Here is a 17,250-nt window from a genome sequence, read left to right on the forward strand (position 1 = left end):
GAGATAGATCATATCGTGCGCGCGTTAATCACGCTCGCCGACCGAAGCGGCGTTACCATATCTCCAGACGAAACGAATCGCCATGTCCAGATTCATGTGCTACTCGAGTGATGTGGCAGTCTTGAAGAAACCGCTCATTATGGACAGCCGAGTTACCATTGCCGATGTGCGTGATTTGTGACCGTTGGGTTTCTGCCCAATTGTGGAGACCGGTCCCACCTGTCACCAGGCTTTAGGAGTGGCGTCACGCCCGACCGCTTCCCTTAAAGAGGGCGATCGCCCTGGCATAACGCCGGGGGCTACTGTCGGTGACATGGGATCAGGAGTATCATGACTAGAGGTTTGAGGCAGACACAATCGCCCACGTGGCCTGGCACCCTCGGGGGACGTCGGGCCCGAGGGTGATGTGTTCGCCCTCCTCTTAGTCCCCCCGAGGGGGTCGGGCCGCACCCGCCTCAGCCCCGAGGGCCGAGGCGCCCCGACCCCTCGTGGATTTTTGCTCCGCGTGTATGGGTTAGGTGAGCACAGCAGCGCTCACCTAACCACATTTATTGTGGTTTGGCTGAGCGTGTCACGCCGCATGTAACGCAGTGCAGTGCACTCGTTTATCCGGTCTGTGACCAGTCACAGACCGGTCAGATCGCGGGTTAGGTGGCGACAGGCGATCTGACGCACGCCTCGCCCCATCCCGTCAGGACGAGGGCTTCTAGGCGCTTGTCCCCAGCTGGAGCTAGCGTGTTACCTCCCAGAGATGGCACGTTAGTCCTGGTTAGATATATGCCAGGCTTCATCCTAACCATTACAGGCAAGATGTTGTGTGAAGAAGGGCCAACATGTAGATTGCTAAACTGACACGTGGTGGACAAGAATGAGCGATTTGTGACCAGTCTGACACTGGTCATGGCGTCGGCAGACAGCCATAATCCCACGTCGCACCTGCTTCCGGCGGAAGTGGAGGTAGGTATGGGCCGTCCCATCAGAAGGTCATTCGGACGGCAACTATACAAATCTCCGTCCATTTATGAAAAGGTAGGGTAAGTCCCCACAGGAGAGAGGGAGATGGTGCATGTGGTATCCCCTTAAGATTAAAAGGAGGACCTTGCCCACTTAGAGAGGGGCTGGACTTTTCCAGATTCGGAACCCAGAACAAGGGAGAGGCTGGCTCATACTTTGTAGCTCCTTCATACACAGATCCCCCAAAACACAGGAGTAGGGTATTACGCTTCTCAGCGGCCCGAACCTGTATACATCGCCCGTGTCTTATGCTCTTTCGACGGTCGCGAACCTTCCACATACAGAGAGCTTAGAATTTCACCCTGAGTCCCCGGCCGAACCGGCAAAGGGGGGCCTGCGCGGTCTCCCGGTGAGGAGCCCCACGCTCCGTCACATTAGATCAACGACATGGTGGAGGAATGTGCCGGTGGTGAAATTGTTGATACATGACTCTACTTATTAGGATTTAAATATAACGAAAAAACCATTGTGATTTTTCTTGCTACAAAACAACCAAGGAAGTGCAAGACTGAAATATTCCCATGGCACCTGGCCAACTAAACTTTGAAATAAGATTCATAGTAAGTTTATTATTACAATGGCTGCAACCCATAGGTTTGCATTATATAGTAAATGCATACATGCATACTAATTTAATGGATAGAGCTAGCAAACCATAACAGATGGGGCTAGAGGAGAAATCAAGCGTAGCGTGCTTATTCAAATACATGAAAATTGAAACAAGTGAACAGGTTTGGAAATAGTAATCATGCAACTGATCAGTAAAAACGGTAGAGATATGGAACATATAAATGCTGACGATGCCAACTCCAGGACCAAGCCAAGGGATGAGCCATTGATGCAAAGGCCATCATCCTGTTCTGTTGAGCAAGGAAGACCAATCAGTAGCGCTAATGGAAAAGGGTAAATAAAAGGAGCAAGCTGGTGAGCAAACTATTTTTTTTTAAAGGAACAACGGCAGAAGATCTGCCGGAATTTAATTAAGGGGAAAAAAGAAAAAGTTTACAATCCCAGAAATGGGATTTCAAGTCCAAAAACAAAATAGAACAATCAAGGGGGCCTAAAGGCCGATCTTCTAAGGTCTAGATCTTCCATGACAAGATGGATTACCTGATATACTATCTGGCAAATTATACTATCTGGCAAATTATACTATCTGGCAAAAAATTATCACTTAGAAGGAAGGAGCAAGTTAATTACCTGCTGCTCACTAAGGCTCCTGCTTTTCGTTGCTCCACCTCTAGTCCCCCTTAGGCCTTGTTCGGTATGGAAGGGGTCTGAAAGGGTTTAAAGAGGAATAATTCCACACCACAATAGGTGTGAAATAAATCCCCTTCAATCCACCAAAATGTCCCTATCGAGTGTTCGGGTCGTGAGCGTCGGACGGTTGGGATGTGTCTTTGCTACGTTCAAGATTTTTTCTTCCAATTCTGAGGCCACATCTCTTGGAGTTGAAGGTGGATTGCCAATAATATCTACATTGACTCTGCAGAGGGTGCTGGGGAGGTGCTCGAAGACAGAATCGTTCTCACCAACCTCATCCAATACTATGTCAATTCGGAGGTCCTTCAGATTAGGCATGGAATCAGGCATAAACAACACGTTGCAAAGAAACGCAAACTTGAGACATCGGAAACCATGGTTGCTGATGGTGAGCCATGATCCTCGTGTGTCTGAACAAGGAAGGGCAAGATACTCGAGAGCTTTCAGGTCTCCAAGCATTTCGAAATCGTTCTGAGTAACATATGCTTTACTGAGCTCTAATTTCTCAAGCTTGGCAGCAAGGCGAATCCAACTTGGAATGTTTATCATCCGGGGCGTGCTTTCGACGCCGAATCTCTTGAGGTTTTGTAGGGCAAGGAACCACGGATCAAACAAGAAGCGTTCCATAAACACAACAAAATCCAGAGAATGGAGGCTATGCCTGTCCAGTGCATTAAGTGAGGAGGTGAAAATCTTCTTGCAGCTCTTTTTATGCTCGGCTTGGGCCTCATCAGAATCTCTAGCATGGTAAGCCTTCCAATATACAACTAGTACTCTCAGCTTGGTAAGCTCACCTAGCTCCTTCAAAAAGCTTCCTGGTTGACAGAAGAGCGTGAGACCTGTGAGCTCCTCCAATGCTTGCATCTTGCTAACACCTTCTGCTGGGAACTTCACATCTTGACTGACAGAAAGGCGAGCCAACCGCTGAAGTAGAACAATGGATGGTGGTAATTCTTTAACTTCACTACCTCTTATATCTAATGTTTCCAAATGCTGGAGACGTCCAATATTGGCAGGGAGCACAGTCACTCTTCCCCTAATTCTCAGATACTGCAAATGGACTAACTTTTCAATATTAGCAAGATGGTTGTTTGTCAATGATTGGCACCCGTCTAGATCCAGTACTCTTGCAACTTTAAATTCTGATAGAGGATGGAATCCTGTGTAGTCCACGGAACAAATAAGTGATCTAACATGAAGCTTAATCGGCATCATCCTTGAGGCAAACTCCTCTTGGCAGTAGTTACCCTGGAGAGACAGGCGACGAACCTTGCAGTAGTTGCTATGCTGCAGAGGTACGAGACCAGACGGATCCAATAAGAACAAAAAGTTCTCCTCTACTGATTTGGACACTATGAAATTAAGAATGACGTCGTGAACTCGACAGGTCAGCACTTCACCGTAGTGCTCATTCCATGGTTGGATCAAGCTTCGGTTTATCAGCACGTTGAAATACCTCAACCCTGCTTCATATACATTTTCTCCTGGCCTTGCATTGATAAATCCTTCTGCAATCCATCTACTTACCAAACTACTCTTTGCAATTTCACAATCTTCTGGAAATGCACTCAAGTATAACAGGCAACTTCTTATATCATGTGGAAGATTATAATAACTGAGTGCTAACACTGACTGCATGGTCTCGAGATACTCATTTCCTGGTAGTGGAGAACTGATAATTTTTTTCACCTCATTCCAATGATATAACGATTCATGATCAGCCAAGAAGCTGGATATGGAAATAATTGCTAGAGGTATACCATCACACCTTTTCAGTATCTCTTCAGAAGCTAGCTCAAATTTAGGAGGACATTTCTCTTCACAGTCAAAAATTCTTTTGTAAAATAACCTTTTGGAGTGAGCGCCATCAAGATGTTTCATTTGATAAACAAAACCACCATGAGAAGATGAAGATGATATTGCCACTTCTTTCACACGTGTCGTCAAAATTATTATGCTACCATGACTAGTTTTGACCAATGCTTCTCCAATGAAGTTCCATGGTTCCGGGCTCCATATATCATCCACTACGATAATATACCTGGCACATGTAGTTTTAATTTTATCATGGAAGAGCAAATTAAAGTCTAATTTATGTATACATTTTCAAAGGACCAAAATTATAAATGATACCCTTCCAAAGAACCGGAATTAGATTTCTAAAGTATGCTCATATGTTTGGTTGGGTGTTAGTTTACAAAATTCTTGAAATTGGTTTTACCATTTGTACTACGAGGTAATTATAGCTTACATAGCATTAAACAATAGTTTACTCCGGTTCGCAGCAAGTATACATCAGGCTTCCGGATCCCGAAAAAAAATAGTGCTTAGAATTACAACATGAGCATTTGTGCTACCTTTGCCTCATACTAGCAAATCCTATATACTTATACAATTCATCCCCATTAACTCTAATTCTCTCATCCCACAATGTGCCACATCACCTCAAATTAATCTAGCCATCAGTTATGTACTTGCGAAGATATTTTATGTTTTTTCTCTATTTCTTATAGCTTAGGATAAGTTTTCCCGCAGCAACGCATGGGGAACCATCTAGTTACCTAGGAAAGCTTGGCCCACTCAGTGCTTAGAACACAATACATCAAACTGGGGCACTTGTTTTCTTCGAACCTAGGTAGTCTAGCCTACCACCTTGTGGAGCTAGCCGGAAAGCCCATGGGTATTTCTCACTATTTTCCGTAACTGAACCAATAAAATGCAAAATGGTTTGTTTTTGGCCAACTATTTCTATACCTGAACTAGTAGGTCTTTTGGCAGTGTTTATCGTCTACTAATTGTAGCACATAACCAAATCAATGCCTCCTGTAGCATTTAGATTACAAGTATTGTATAGTTGGAGGGTGTTTAGAAAAGTTCTGATGAAAATTTGAGTTCTCATGCGATTGAGCAAAGTTAAAGATAACAAAAATGAAGATTAATTACCGAAACAAGCTAAGAATGGTCAGTTGAAAACAAATGGATCATTAGAGTGCACCTTTTTTGTTTGAGATGCTCCCTAAGATTATCCACGAGATTTGCTACATCATCCCAAGTGTTTGTTGACTTGCCAACTTGAGTAGAAATGTTGAGTAGAAGCTCCTTTATATTCGGTCTCTGAGACACCGAAACAAAGGCCTTGTACTCGAATTCCGCCTTGATTTTGTCGTACACTTGTTTAGCGAGAGTGGTCTTGCCCAAGCCTGCACATCCAACAATGGATACCATCCTGACATCATGCTGCGCTGCCGCTGACGACGACTCCTGCTCCAAGCGGCTGATGATGTCATCCCTGGGGCCATCGATGCCGACGAGGTGCTTCGTCTCCGTCCAGAGCGCGCACAGCCGGGCATCAACCTTGGTCGTCGAGGAGGAAGCATCCGAGCTGGTTGGTACAAGTCCATGGAGAGTGTACCTGTTACGCCGCTCGCTGACCTCCAAGACACGGGCCTTGAGCTGCTGGATCTGGCTCGCGATCTGACGGAACGCTCCGATCTTCTTGGCCATGCGCGCCATCTTGGCGGCGAGGCCGCTTTCGCCGGCGCCATGGAGGCGGTGGACGGAGAGGTCGATGCAGTCCTCGATGTCGTAGGCGAGATCCCGCACCCTGTCCCTCCAGTCCTTGCTGAGCTCGTCGAGCTGATCCGCATCTGCCAGCGCGTGCAGCGCCTTGTTCATGGTGGTGAGCTCGGACTGGAGGAAGGCGAGGTCGTCGCGGACTCCCTTGGCGTGCTTGTACTCGTCGCCGAGGAAGGCCGCGAGCTTTGCGAGGACGGAGTTCATCGCTCCGGTCGCCGCGCTCACCAGGACGCCCTCCATGCCTGCCAGATCGAGGTCAATTGCCCCCTGCTCTCTACCTCACTCTCGATCGCCTCTCTCGTTGTACGTATTGAACTCTTGTTGGTTCCCATGATCATGGAATAATTGTAGAAGTACTCGCTTCGTCACTAAATATTTGACATCATTAACTTTTTTAAACATATTTGACCGCTTGTCTTATTTAAAATATTTAAATAATTATCAATTCTTTTTCTATCATTTGATTTATTGTTAAATATACTTTCATGTTTACATATAGTTTTACATATTTTTAAAAAAACAAATAAGACGAACGGCCAAACATGTTTAAAAAGTCAACATCGTTAAATATTTAGGGATGGAAAAAATAGTATTTAATTTCCCTCGTTGATAGTGCTGCGAATAGAAAAATAGGGAAGCGAAGAATTTTGCACGACACCTGCCATAGCGATAGACAATTTTAATAGTAGTATTTTCTTCGCTAGCTAGCCTGGGTAGGACCAGACGCGAGTGAGATTTATCCATTCCCGTGCCTTCTCTTTCTCCATCAACGGCGAGCGTGGCGGCGAACGGCAGCTGTACGTGTGATACTTGCAGGTTGCAGCGGCCTCTCCTTCCGAAGGTCGTCGACCCCAACACGTTCACCGCCCTTTGAACTCCCCATCGGCCGCTTTGAAAAGAAAAAAAAACGTAGATATTAGAGAATTATATAATATCAAATAATTAGAATGGTAGGGCTTCAAACTTAGATCGTCTAGTCCATCACCTTATGAAGCTAGTCGGAAGATCCAGATCGTCCTGCGAGTTCCGGCGGCCCTCTCCTCAGCATCGGGCGTGGGTAGGCGGCCTCCGTGGGTAGGCGGCCCACGGGCATGTTGCCCACGGCGGTGACGAGCGACGACGCCAGCTAGCCCCGTAGACAGCAACTGCGACGCGTTCGCCGGCGTGATGGAGAGGTTTAGGAGCGCGTGGGGGCCGTCGTCGGTCGGCTCTGTCGGCACGGCCTCGAACGCGCGGACGAGAGGCCCTCCTTCTCGAAGGGCCGCACGCCCGCCGCTGAGGAGAGGGCCGCCGGAGCTCGCGGGACGCCGGGCATGGAGGGAACTCGCCGGCACCGGGCTTGGAGGGAGGTAGGGAGGAAGGTTGTGGAGGGAGGTGTGCGCGTGGGAGCTCGCCGGCGTCGGGCTCAGAGGGAGGCAGTGAGGGATGCCGGACTAGGAGGGGGCTGCTCCCCGTCGGCGAGCTGGAGGATGAGCGAGGAGCCGAGGAGGAAGATGAAGGGAAGGGGATAGAAGCTGACTTGTGGGTCCCACACTGCTTTTTGGGTTGCAAGCCACGGTGGTACGCCACGTAGGCAAAAGTGGCAAATTGTTAAGAAGCCATCACCTAAGAAGGGCAAAAAAAAAAAAGTACAAATCTAATAGGGGTATTTAGATAAGTGCCAAACGCAATAGTGGCAAATAGTTAAATTCTCCGGTATTTACAGGTTTGTGCATGTTTGTCTTCTGTGTAATCAAAAAAGAAAACATGGTTTCTCTCTCAACAAGACAACCAAGCAAGAGAAAGACTGATATATTTTCATGGCACTTGACCAACTTAACTCTGAAATAAGATTCATAGTAAGTCTATTCTTATAAAGTTGATTCTCATTAAGTGTAATTAATATTAAATTCTCTCTCCTCATGACGCCACATCAATTTCATTCTTTTGTCTTCGGATGATTAAGGGTGCAAACTACCCCATTTTCAAAAAGCCAGCCTTCGGATAATTGATAAGGGTGCAAATTGCCTCTTCTCCAAAAAAAACCACTCCATACATTTTAATTAATTATTGCCTTTAAATAATCGACCAAATGTGCACGATATAGAAAGCACGTGAATGCATTCGCGAAAAGGAAAGCACGTGAATGAAATCATAACAAAAAGGAATTACACAGCTTATATATACTCCCTCCGTCCCTAAATATTTGACGCCGTTCATTTTTTTACACATGTTTGACCATTCATCTTATTCAAAAAATTTAAGTAATTATTAATTATTTTCATATCGTTTGATTCATTGTTAAATATACTTTTATGTATACATTTAGTTTTACATATTTTACAAAAGTTTTTGAATAAGACGAACAGTCAAATATATTTAAAAAAGTCAACGGCGTCAAATATTTAGGGAAGGAGAGAGTACTATTTTGTCGCAACCCATAGGTCCGCATTACATAAACGCATGCCAGTTTGAGTAAAATGCACCATTAGTACCACAACTTGTGAGGTGGGTGTAATTTAGTCACCCATCTTGTAAAATGCTTAACCAAGTCACTCATCTTGTCTTAAGGGGTGCAAATCACATAAAACATATGCCGTTGGGTTATTCGTAATGAAATTATATGCTATATTAATTTGTTTTGGAAACATGGTCACACAATCCATAAATAAACCAACATGCAATGCTGCCGGTAGTAAAATCCAATTAAAGATGATTTTTGTTATTGATTGCTAAGTACAATATGGTCATTTTTATTAAAAGTAGGAGTAGTAGCATATGAGTGTTAATTTGTAATTTTAATGCTTGCCCTGTCCACATGGCTAAAAAATGCATGATGTTAGGTCGATATGGCCTGCAATTTAAAAACAACTAATCCATGTGACAATGTATTTGGTAAGATTTGCACCATCGAAGCAAGATGAGTGACTTATTTAAGCAATTTGTAAGATGAGTGACTAAACTGCACCTACCTCGCAAGTTGTGATACCACTGGTGCATTTTACTCCAGTTTAATTAATGGATAGAGCTAGCAAACCATAACATATGGGGCTAGAGGAGCAACCAAACGTAGCGTGCTTATTCAAATACATGAAAATTGAAACAAGTGAACAAGTTTGAAAATGGTAATTATGCAACTGAGTAAAAATGGTAGAGATGAAACACAAATGCTGTGCCAACTCCAGGACCAAGCCAAGGTAGCCATTGATGCAAAAGCCATCGTCCTGTTCCATTGAGCAAGGAAGACCAATCAGTGGTGTTCATGGAAAAGGTAAATGAAACAAGGAGCAAGCTGGGGAGCAAATTATATTATCTGGCAACAAATTATCACTTAGAAGGAAGGAGCAAGTTAATTACCTGCGGCTCATTGACGCTTCTGTTTTTCGCTGCTCCACCTCTAGTGCTACTGAATGTATGTCGCAGTCGTGAGTGAGGGACGGTTGGGATGTGTGTTCGCAATGTTCAAGATTTTTTCTTTCAGTTTTGAGACCGCATCTAGATTGCCAGAAATCCAGGCATGGACTCTGCAGAGGGTGTTGGGGAGGTGCTGGAAGGAATCATTCTCACCAACCACATTCAATCTAATGCCAATGTGGAGGTCCTTCAGATTAGGCATGGAATCATGCATAAACAACACGTTGCAAAGAAAGGCAAACTTGAGACATCGGAAACCATGGTTGCTGATGGTGAGCCATGATCCTTGTGTGTCTGAAAAGGGAAGGGCAAGATATTCGAGAGCTTTCAGGTCTCCAAGCATTTCGAGATCGTCCTGAGTAACATATGCTTTACTGAGCTCTAATTTCTCAAGCTTGGCAGCAAGGCGAATCCAACTTGGAATGGTTGTCGTCTTGAACCCGTTTACAATGCTCAATCTCCGGAGGTTTTTTAGGGAAGGGAACCACGAATCAAACAAGAAGCGTTTTGCAGCTATATCCGAATAAGAATAATAAAGAGACAGATCTAGATATTGAAGGCTATGTCTGTCCAGTGCATTAAGTGAGGAGATGAAAATCTTCTCGTAGCTCTTTTCATGCTCGGCATGGGCCTCATCAGAATCTCTAACATGGTCAGGAATCCAAGATACCGCTAGTACTCTCAGCTTGGTAAGCTCACCTAGCTCCTTCAAAAAGCTTACCGGTTGATTGAAGGGCAAGAGACCTGTTAGCTGCTCCAATGCTTGCATCTTGCTAACACCTTCTGCAGGGAACATGACGTCAGAATTGACAGACAGACGAACCAATTGCTGAAGTAGAACAATGGATGGTGGTAATTCTTTAACTTGAGTATCTAGTATATCTAATGTCTCCAAATGCTGGAGACGCCCAATATTGGCGGGGAGCACACTTACTCCTGTTCCGCTAATGCTCAGATACCTCAAATAGGCTAACTTTTCTATATTAGCAAGATGGTTGTTTGTCAATGATTCGCACCCTTCTAGATCCAGTACTCTTGCAACTTTAAATTCCGATAGAGGATGCAATCCTGTGCAGTCCATAGAACAAGCAAGTGACCGGACATGAGGCTTAATCGACTTCATGCTCGAGGCAAATTTCTCTTGGCAGTAGCTACCCTGGAGAGACATGCGACGAACCTTGCAGCAGTTGCTATGCTGCAAAGGTACAGGACCAGACGGATCCAACAAGGTCATAAAGTTCTCCTCTACTGATTTGGACACTATGAAATTAAGAATGACGTCGTGAACACGGCAGCTCAGCACCTCACCGTAGTGCTCATTCCATGGTTGGATCAAGCTCTGGTTTATCAGCACATTGAAATACCTCAGCCCTGCTTCATATAGATTTTCTCCTGGTCTTGCATTGATAAATCCTTCTGCAATCCATCTGCTTACCAAACGGGTCTTTCCAATTTCACAATCTTCTGGGAATGCACTCAAGTATAACAGGCAACTTCTTAAATCATGTGGAAGGTTGTAATAACTGAGTGCTAACACTGATTGCATGGTCTCAAGATCCTTATTTCCTGGTATTGGAGAACTGATAATTTTTTTTACCTCATTCCAGTGATATAACGATTGACGATCAGCCAAGAAGCTGGATATGGAAATGATTGCTAGGGGTATACCATCACATCTTTCCAGTATCTCTTTAGAAGCTTGTTCAAATTCAGGAGGACATTGCTCTTCACAGTCAAAAATTCTTTTGTAAAACAACCTTTTGGAGTGAGCGCCATCGAGATGTTTCATCGGATAAACAAAACCACCATGAGAAGATGAAGATGACATCGCCACTTCTTTCACACGTGTCGTCAAAATTATTATGCTACCAGGACTAGTTTTGACCAATGCTTCTCCAATGAAGTTCCATGGTTCTGGGTTCCATATATCATCCACTACGACAATATACCTGCCACATGTAATTTTAATTTTATCATGGAAAAGAAAATTAAAGTATAATTGATGTATAGATTTTCAAAGGACCGAAATTATAAATGATACCCTTGCAAAGAACCAGAATTAGATTTTCAAAGCATGCTCACATGTTTGGTTGGGTGTTGATTTACAAAATTCTTGAAATTGGTTTTACCCTTTGTATTACGAGGTAACTATAGCTTACATAACATTAAACAATAGTTTACTCTGGTTCGCAACAAGTATACATCAGGGTTCTGTGTCCCAGAAAAGAAAAACAGTGCTTAGAATTACAACATCAGCATTTGAGCTATCTTTGCCTCACAGCAAAATACTTAGGAAAGCTTGGCCCACTCAGTGCTTAGAACAAAATACATCAAACTGGGGCACTTGTTTTTATCTCATGTTGAAAACAAACCAAATAATTGTTTGTTTTGAGCCTACTATTTTCTGTAACTGAACTAATAAAATGCAAAAGGATTTATTTTTTCTTTGTTTTTGTCCAACTATTTTTGTAACTGAACTAGTAGGTCTTCTTGGCAGTGTTTATTGTCTATTAATCGTAGCACATAATAAAATTAATGCCTCCTTCAGTCTTTAGCTAAGTTCCAAGTTTTGTATAGTTGAAGGATGTTTAGGAAAGTGTTGATGAAAACTTAAGAATATATAATTTTGAGTTCATGCATAGGGCTTGAAGCAAAGTTAAAGATAAAAAAATAGACTATAATCTATATTTTCTATAAAGTTACAACCTACTAAACATCTAAAGCTTAACATGCAAGCACAGTACGCATAGTAGTTATTAGTACACTCTAAAGGTTAAAACGCAAGCATGCAACATTAACCTACTAAGAACCTACTCCCTCCGTTTCAGGTTATAAGACTTTCTAACATTGTCCATATTCATATAGATGTTAATGAATCTAATCACACATATATGTCTAGATTCATTAATATATATATAAATGTGGGCAATGCTAGAAAGTCTTATAATATGAAAAGGAGGAAGTAATATAAAACCCATCATGTATGCATAGCAATTACTCCTACAATTCATTATATTGTAAACCTCAACATACAAGCATACTAACTTATATTTCTCACATTATTTTCACAATATTTAACCAAAAAAAATCTATCCTTAAAAAAGATAAGTTCTACAACATTCAACATAAATCCATCCTTATATTCTGCAGCAAAGCGAGAAAGGTCAGCGGAAAACAAAACGGAACATGAGAGTGCACCTTTTTTGCTTGAGATATTCCCTAAGATTATCCACCAGATTTGCTACATCATCCGACATGTTTGTTGACTTGTTGCCAACTTGATTAGAAATGTTGAGGATAAGCTCCTTTATGTTCGGTTTCTGAGACACCGAAACAAAGGCCTTGCACTCGAATTCCCCTTTGATTTTGTCGTACACTTGTTTGGCCAGAGTGGTCTTGCCCAAGCCCGCACACCCGACGATGGATACCATCCTGACACCGTGCTGCACCGATGACAACGACTCCTGCTACTGCTCCATCAACCGACTGATGATGTCATCCCTAGGGCCATCGATGCCGACGAGGTGCTTCGTTTCCGTCCAGAGCGCGCACAGCCGGACATCAACCTTGGTCGAGGAGGAAGCATCCGAGCTAGTTGGTACAAGTCCATGAAGAGTGTACCTGTTACGCCGCTCGCTGACCTCCACGACACGGGCCTTGAGCTTCTGGATCTGACTCGCGATCTGACGGAACGCTCCGATCTTCTTGGCCATGCGCGCCACCTTGGCAGCGAGTCCGCTTTCGCCGGCGCTGCCGCGGAGGCGGTGGACGGAGAGGTCGATGCAGTCCTCGATGTCGTAGGCGAGATCCCGCACCCTGTCCCTCCAGTCTCTGCTGAGCTCGTCGAGCTGATCCACATCTGCTAGCTTTTGCAGAACTATATTCATGGTGCTCAGCTCGGACCGGAGGAAGACGAGGTCGTCGCGGACTCCCTTGGCGTGCTTGTACTCCTCGCCGAGGAAGGCCGTGAGCTTTGCGAGGACGGAGTTCATCACTCCGGTCGCCGCGCTCACCAGGACGCCCTCCATGCCGACTCATGCGTCAGATCGAAGCCAATGGCCTTGCTCTCTCGCTCTCACTCTCACTCTCACTCTCGTTGTTTATATGAAACTCTGGTTGATTTGACGTTCATGATCGAGCCAGGAGGATATAATTTCCCTCGATATGTGTTTATGTGCCAGGGTACACGTTCATGAGCCAATAGGATATATTTTCCTTCGAGACGTGTTCCGTGGAAGGGTAAAGTTATTATTAACTTATTGGTGATACCCTATATATGTCCACCCATTTGTCCTCTATAAATTTTCACGCCCGCCCATGTTAGGTTTGTCGGTCACATCTGCGAGGAAGCCACTCCTAGAGGTCCAGGAGCAAATTTAATACTCCAAAAAAAAAAAAGTTATCCTGGTACGGTACAGAACTCTATTACGTGTACATATCGAGATTTATATACATATCCGGATTCGTAGTATTATAATATATCACGTTCTGTATTAGATTAATTAACTTTTTTCTGATATGGAGGTAGTAAAATATACATAACGACCACTAATCCAAAGATGAAGAAAAAATTATTATCACATCTTCATTTGAACCACCCTAATAAATACAATGCATGTACCTAATGGGATTAGATATCTTGATAGTGAAGGATTTTAGAAAAATATATATGAATTTAGAGGAAGGGGATATACTAGTTAATTGCACGTCTTGTATCATGAGATATGAAAAAAGTGGTTACGTCTTATATTTTAGGATGAAGGGGTATTGAATTATTGAAGAGAGATCAAGAAAAATAAGAAGTGCAAAGCTAGCTTTACACATACTCCAATATAATTGCACTAATTATATATACTTGGTATTTTCTGGAATATTTCTTCCAAATGGTGTTCTTGGCAATGCTTCAATTCAAATAGAAAGGTTTCTTGGAAATATTTTTCATAGCCTTCTAGCACATCTAGAAACAACAAAATGGGAAGATCTTTCACAATATTTATCCTTATTTTGATAACTGGCGGTCTACTTTCCGGAACGAGGTTCTCTTGCATATGTGTAGAATGAATGATCCCCTAAGATAGTTGTTGATTGATTACAACTCTTGCAGTGCTATTTTTGTCCTCCTCCTTTTTATTTATATTTGTTCATAACTTTTAGTATATATAAACCAGACAAAAACGCTTGGTAAAAAAAACTTATAGCTAATCTACTATATATGTTAGCTCTAATATTTATCTTATAGGATTAGTTAGAATTTCCTCCATCCAAAAGTCTAAGGCATATTTTCTGTCACCAAAACCAAGGAGAAATTAACTTATTCCACATATAATAAAAAATGAGCTATATACATGCATGTAACCAATAAGTATTAAGCTGGTTGTTCGGGTTCCCATCAATAATTTAATTTAGCATCGTAAAACAAAATATTCATTTAAATATTACATGCATGTTGCAAAACTGACTATCTTATTTATAGAAACTAGAAAACAAAATATATTTAAACTTTTGGATGGAGGGAATCACTACTAGAAAAACAGATTTTACCAACACAAACTTTTATTTTCCTAGGCCGGAAAAAAAATACCCTCTTGTAACCTCTTGCAAAAATAACTAGAGAATCCCTAGCTCTAGCCCTGCCTACGAAAATCAATTTTTACTAATGGAGTCTTAAAGAAGCCCACCTACGAAAATATCTTTATTTTCACATGTAGACCTCTTAAGGTTCCGTTTGAAAAAAAAAAATCTGATTCTCGTAGATGAGACCTTAAGTGATCCGCCTGCAAAATTAAAAATCTTAAGATGCCAATCCCATGCTATGTTAAAAATGCTTCAGCCACCTTGCAAACTGCACAAGTCCAGGTACTCCACAAATCCATGTACACACAAATTTAATTGATATTTCCAACAAACCACTCAACACACTCACACATTCTAAATAATTTGGCCTACTAAATAAAACTAAGTATAAACAAATTAGGGCACAAACCCCCCCCCCCCCCCCTCTTTTGTATAAGCAATATAACTATTTTTACTGAAAACATTATAAAATTAACCTCTCATGACAATATTCCGAGCATTATAACAGTCCTAAGCCAACCCACAATCGTCTTCTCAGAAAAACTCTAAATATGGTATTGGTTCTTAGTCAATTCATAATCATTCTTTCAAAATGATACTCAGACACGGTTTCTGTCCTGATGGTACAGTGTGATGCGTGGGAGCTCCTTGTATATGGAAAAAGGAGTGAAGTTTCGAGGAAGCCTAAATTTAAAAAGATTAGAGAAGAAATTGGAATATACATCCTTTGTCCCATCTAGCAATGAATCTGGACGTGAGCCCACGTCCAAAACTTCAAATTGATCGCTAGAAGTTCGTTTTTTTTTATGGAGGAAGTATACGTGAGTAAATCCGAGTAGGAATATGAGTATTAATTTAAATTTGAATGGAGTCCAAGTTTAAAAAAATGTAAAAGAATTAAAATGTGAGAAAATCCTAATCCTAGCAGAAATAGGAGTCCTAATCCAAATTTGGAGGGAAGATTAAAAAGGAATTGGAATCTACACTCAATATCTATACATGGTGTTCTTTTATCCTGAAGATAAAGATTAAATTTTTTTCACAAAACGAGGTGGTATTAACGTATGATTGATTGAGTTTTAATTATTACAAACTTGAAAATATATTAATATGATATTTTAGAGCAACTTTCATATAGAAAGTTTTCGTACGAAACGCAACGTTTAGCAGTTTGAAATGTGTGCCACGAAAATCTTAGGCCTGGTTTAGTTCCTAACTTTTTCATCAAACTTTCAACTTTTCCATCACATCAAAACTTTCCTACACACAGAAACTTCCAACTTTTCCTTCACATCGTTTCAATTTCAACCAAACTTCCAATTTTAGGGTGAACTAAAGACACCATTAATCTTCATCCAACTCTTGTTGGAGAAAAGAACAGGACCTAAATGTTGGTAGTGGTGCTAGTGGTTCTGTCACCACCCCTACCACTGACAGGTGGGGCTTACAATGTACTCCCTCCGTCCCAAAAAATGACAAACCATGGATTTCCGTGTTCAACGTTTGACCGTTCGTCTTATTTGAAAAAATTATGAAAAAAAAAAATTAAAAAGACAAGTCACGCATAAAGTATTAATCATGTTTTATCATCTAACAACAATGAAAATAGTAATTATAAAAAAAATCATATAAGACGGACAGTCAACCGTTAGACACGGAAACCTAGGGTTTGTTTTTTTTTTTTATGGAGGGAGTATCAGTTCTCCTACCTATCCTAGCCCTGAATCCTTGATCCCATGCCTGCCGCTTCTCCATCTGCGACAAACCGACAACGACCCAGGGCACCGGCCGCCAGCAGCGCGCCCCCGAACTGCCACCCCGTACAGCACGCAGCCAACCTCGTCGGCTGACGCGGTGACGCCTCCAGGCTCCAGCAGCGTTGACAAGCCAATCCGTTGATGGAGCATGCGTGAGCTCATGCGTGCTGGTGGAGATTGGGCCGGGGCTTCTAGCATTGCTGCAGCTGCAGCTGCTGCCTACGGTGACAGCTGAAGCGGCGTGGACGCAGATCCGTGGGCTCCATGTGAAGAAAGAAGAGGAGGATCCAGGAGCTGGTCTCATCGATTTTGGACGACAAATGGAATAGATATTATATTTTGAACAAAGTTTAAACTCATAAAATTGCTATAGTTTTGGACGACAAGGAGAATAGATCCGTAGATACTAATGATACGATCTCTCAACATATAAGCATCTCTAAAATTTGGTTAGTACAGCTATTAATTAAGTGAAAATAATTAAAGGAAGATTCTGATTGTTTGTAAGAAAAGGTAGATAAAATTAATTAGAGAATAATTATGATTGATAAAAATAGAAAGGGTTTGTGAAGAAATAGCTTTACTTTGTATAATTTTATGACGGAGGAAGTTATTCATGGCCATCATCTGGTTGATTGATCTCATTATATATTAGGCTTGAAATGTCGGCAGA

The 17,250-nt window shown here is 42.3% G+C and overlaps 3 protein-coding genes across 4 annotated transcripts; all 3 read right to left on the minus strand.

Annotated features, from left to right (window-relative positions):
• Positions 1-1,528: 1,528 nt before the first annotated feature.
• On the minus strand, positions 1,529-6,205 carry LOC9268734 (disease resistance protein RGA5-like). Of its 2 annotated transcripts, none has more exons than XM_015789028.3 (3): positions 5,273-6,205; positions 2,215-4,318; positions 1,529-1,869 (listed from the first exon to the last, which is right to left on the minus strand). In XM_015789028.3, the coding sequence occupies exons 1-2, from the start codon at positions 6,091-6,093 to the stop codon at positions 2,350-2,352; spliced, it is 2,790 nt and encodes a 929-aa protein (XP_015644514.1). In that variant the 5' UTR covers positions 6,094-6,205; the 3' UTR covers positions 1,529-1,869; positions 2,215-2,349. The 2 variants fall into 2 exon arrangements, with proteins under 2 accessions (XP_015644514.1, XP_015644513.1); XM_015789027.3 differs by having other exon boundaries at positions 1,529-1,874.
• Positions 6,206-8,744: 2,539 nt separating this feature from the next.
• On the minus strand, positions 8,745-12,677 carry LOC4340226 (disease resistance protein RGA5-like). Its single transcript, XM_015789029.3, has 3 exons — positions 12,445-12,677; positions 9,190-11,195; positions 8,745-9,056 (listed from the first exon to the last, which is right to left on the minus strand). Exons 1-2 carry the CDS (start codon positions 12,675-12,677, stop codon positions 9,236-9,238), a joined length of 2,193 nt encoding a protein of 730 aa, XP_015644515.2. The 3' UTR covers positions 8,745-9,056; positions 9,190-9,235.
• Positions 12,678-12,713: 36 nt separating this feature from the next.
• On the minus strand, positions 12,714-13,274 carry LOC136351071 (disease resistance protein PIK6-NP-like). Its single transcript, XM_066311442.1, has one exon. It carries the CDS (start codon positions 13,272-13,274, stop codon positions 12,714-12,716), a length of 561 nt encoding a protein of 186 aa, XP_066167539.1.
• Between the last annotated feature and the right edge of the window lie 3,976 nt (positions 13,275-17,250).

This window comes from Oryza sativa, chromosome 6 (genome assembly GCF_034140825.1).
Source record: "Oryza sativa Japonica Group chromosome 6, ASM3414082v1".
NCBI classification, from domain to species: Eukaryota; Viridiplantae; Streptophyta; class Magnoliopsida; order Poales; family Poaceae; genus Oryza; species Oryza sativa.

Excerpts from the sequence above, each read along its gene's own strand:
- LOC9268734 (XM_015789028.3), bottom strand. The coding sequence starts at position 6,093 with ATGGAGGGCGTCCTGGTGAGCGCGGCGACCGGAGCGATGAACTCCGTC. Across the intron at positions 4,319-5,272 it reads GAGCATCTCAAACAAAAAAG|GTATATTATCGTAGTGGATG; the intron begins GTGCACTCTAAT and ends TACATGTGCCAG.
- LOC4340226 (XM_015789029.3), bottom strand. The coding sequence starts at position 12,677 with ATGGTATCCATCGTCGGGTGTGCGGGCTTGGGCAAGACCACTCTGGCC. Across the intron at positions 11,196-12,444 it reads GAATATCTCAAGCAAAAAAG|GTATATTGTCGTAGTGGATG; the intron begins GTGCACTCTCAT and ends TACATGTGGCAG.
- LOC136351071 (XM_066311442.1), bottom strand. The coding sequence starts at position 13,274 with ATGGAGGGCGTCCTGGTGAGCGCGGCGACCGGAGTGATGAACTCCGTC.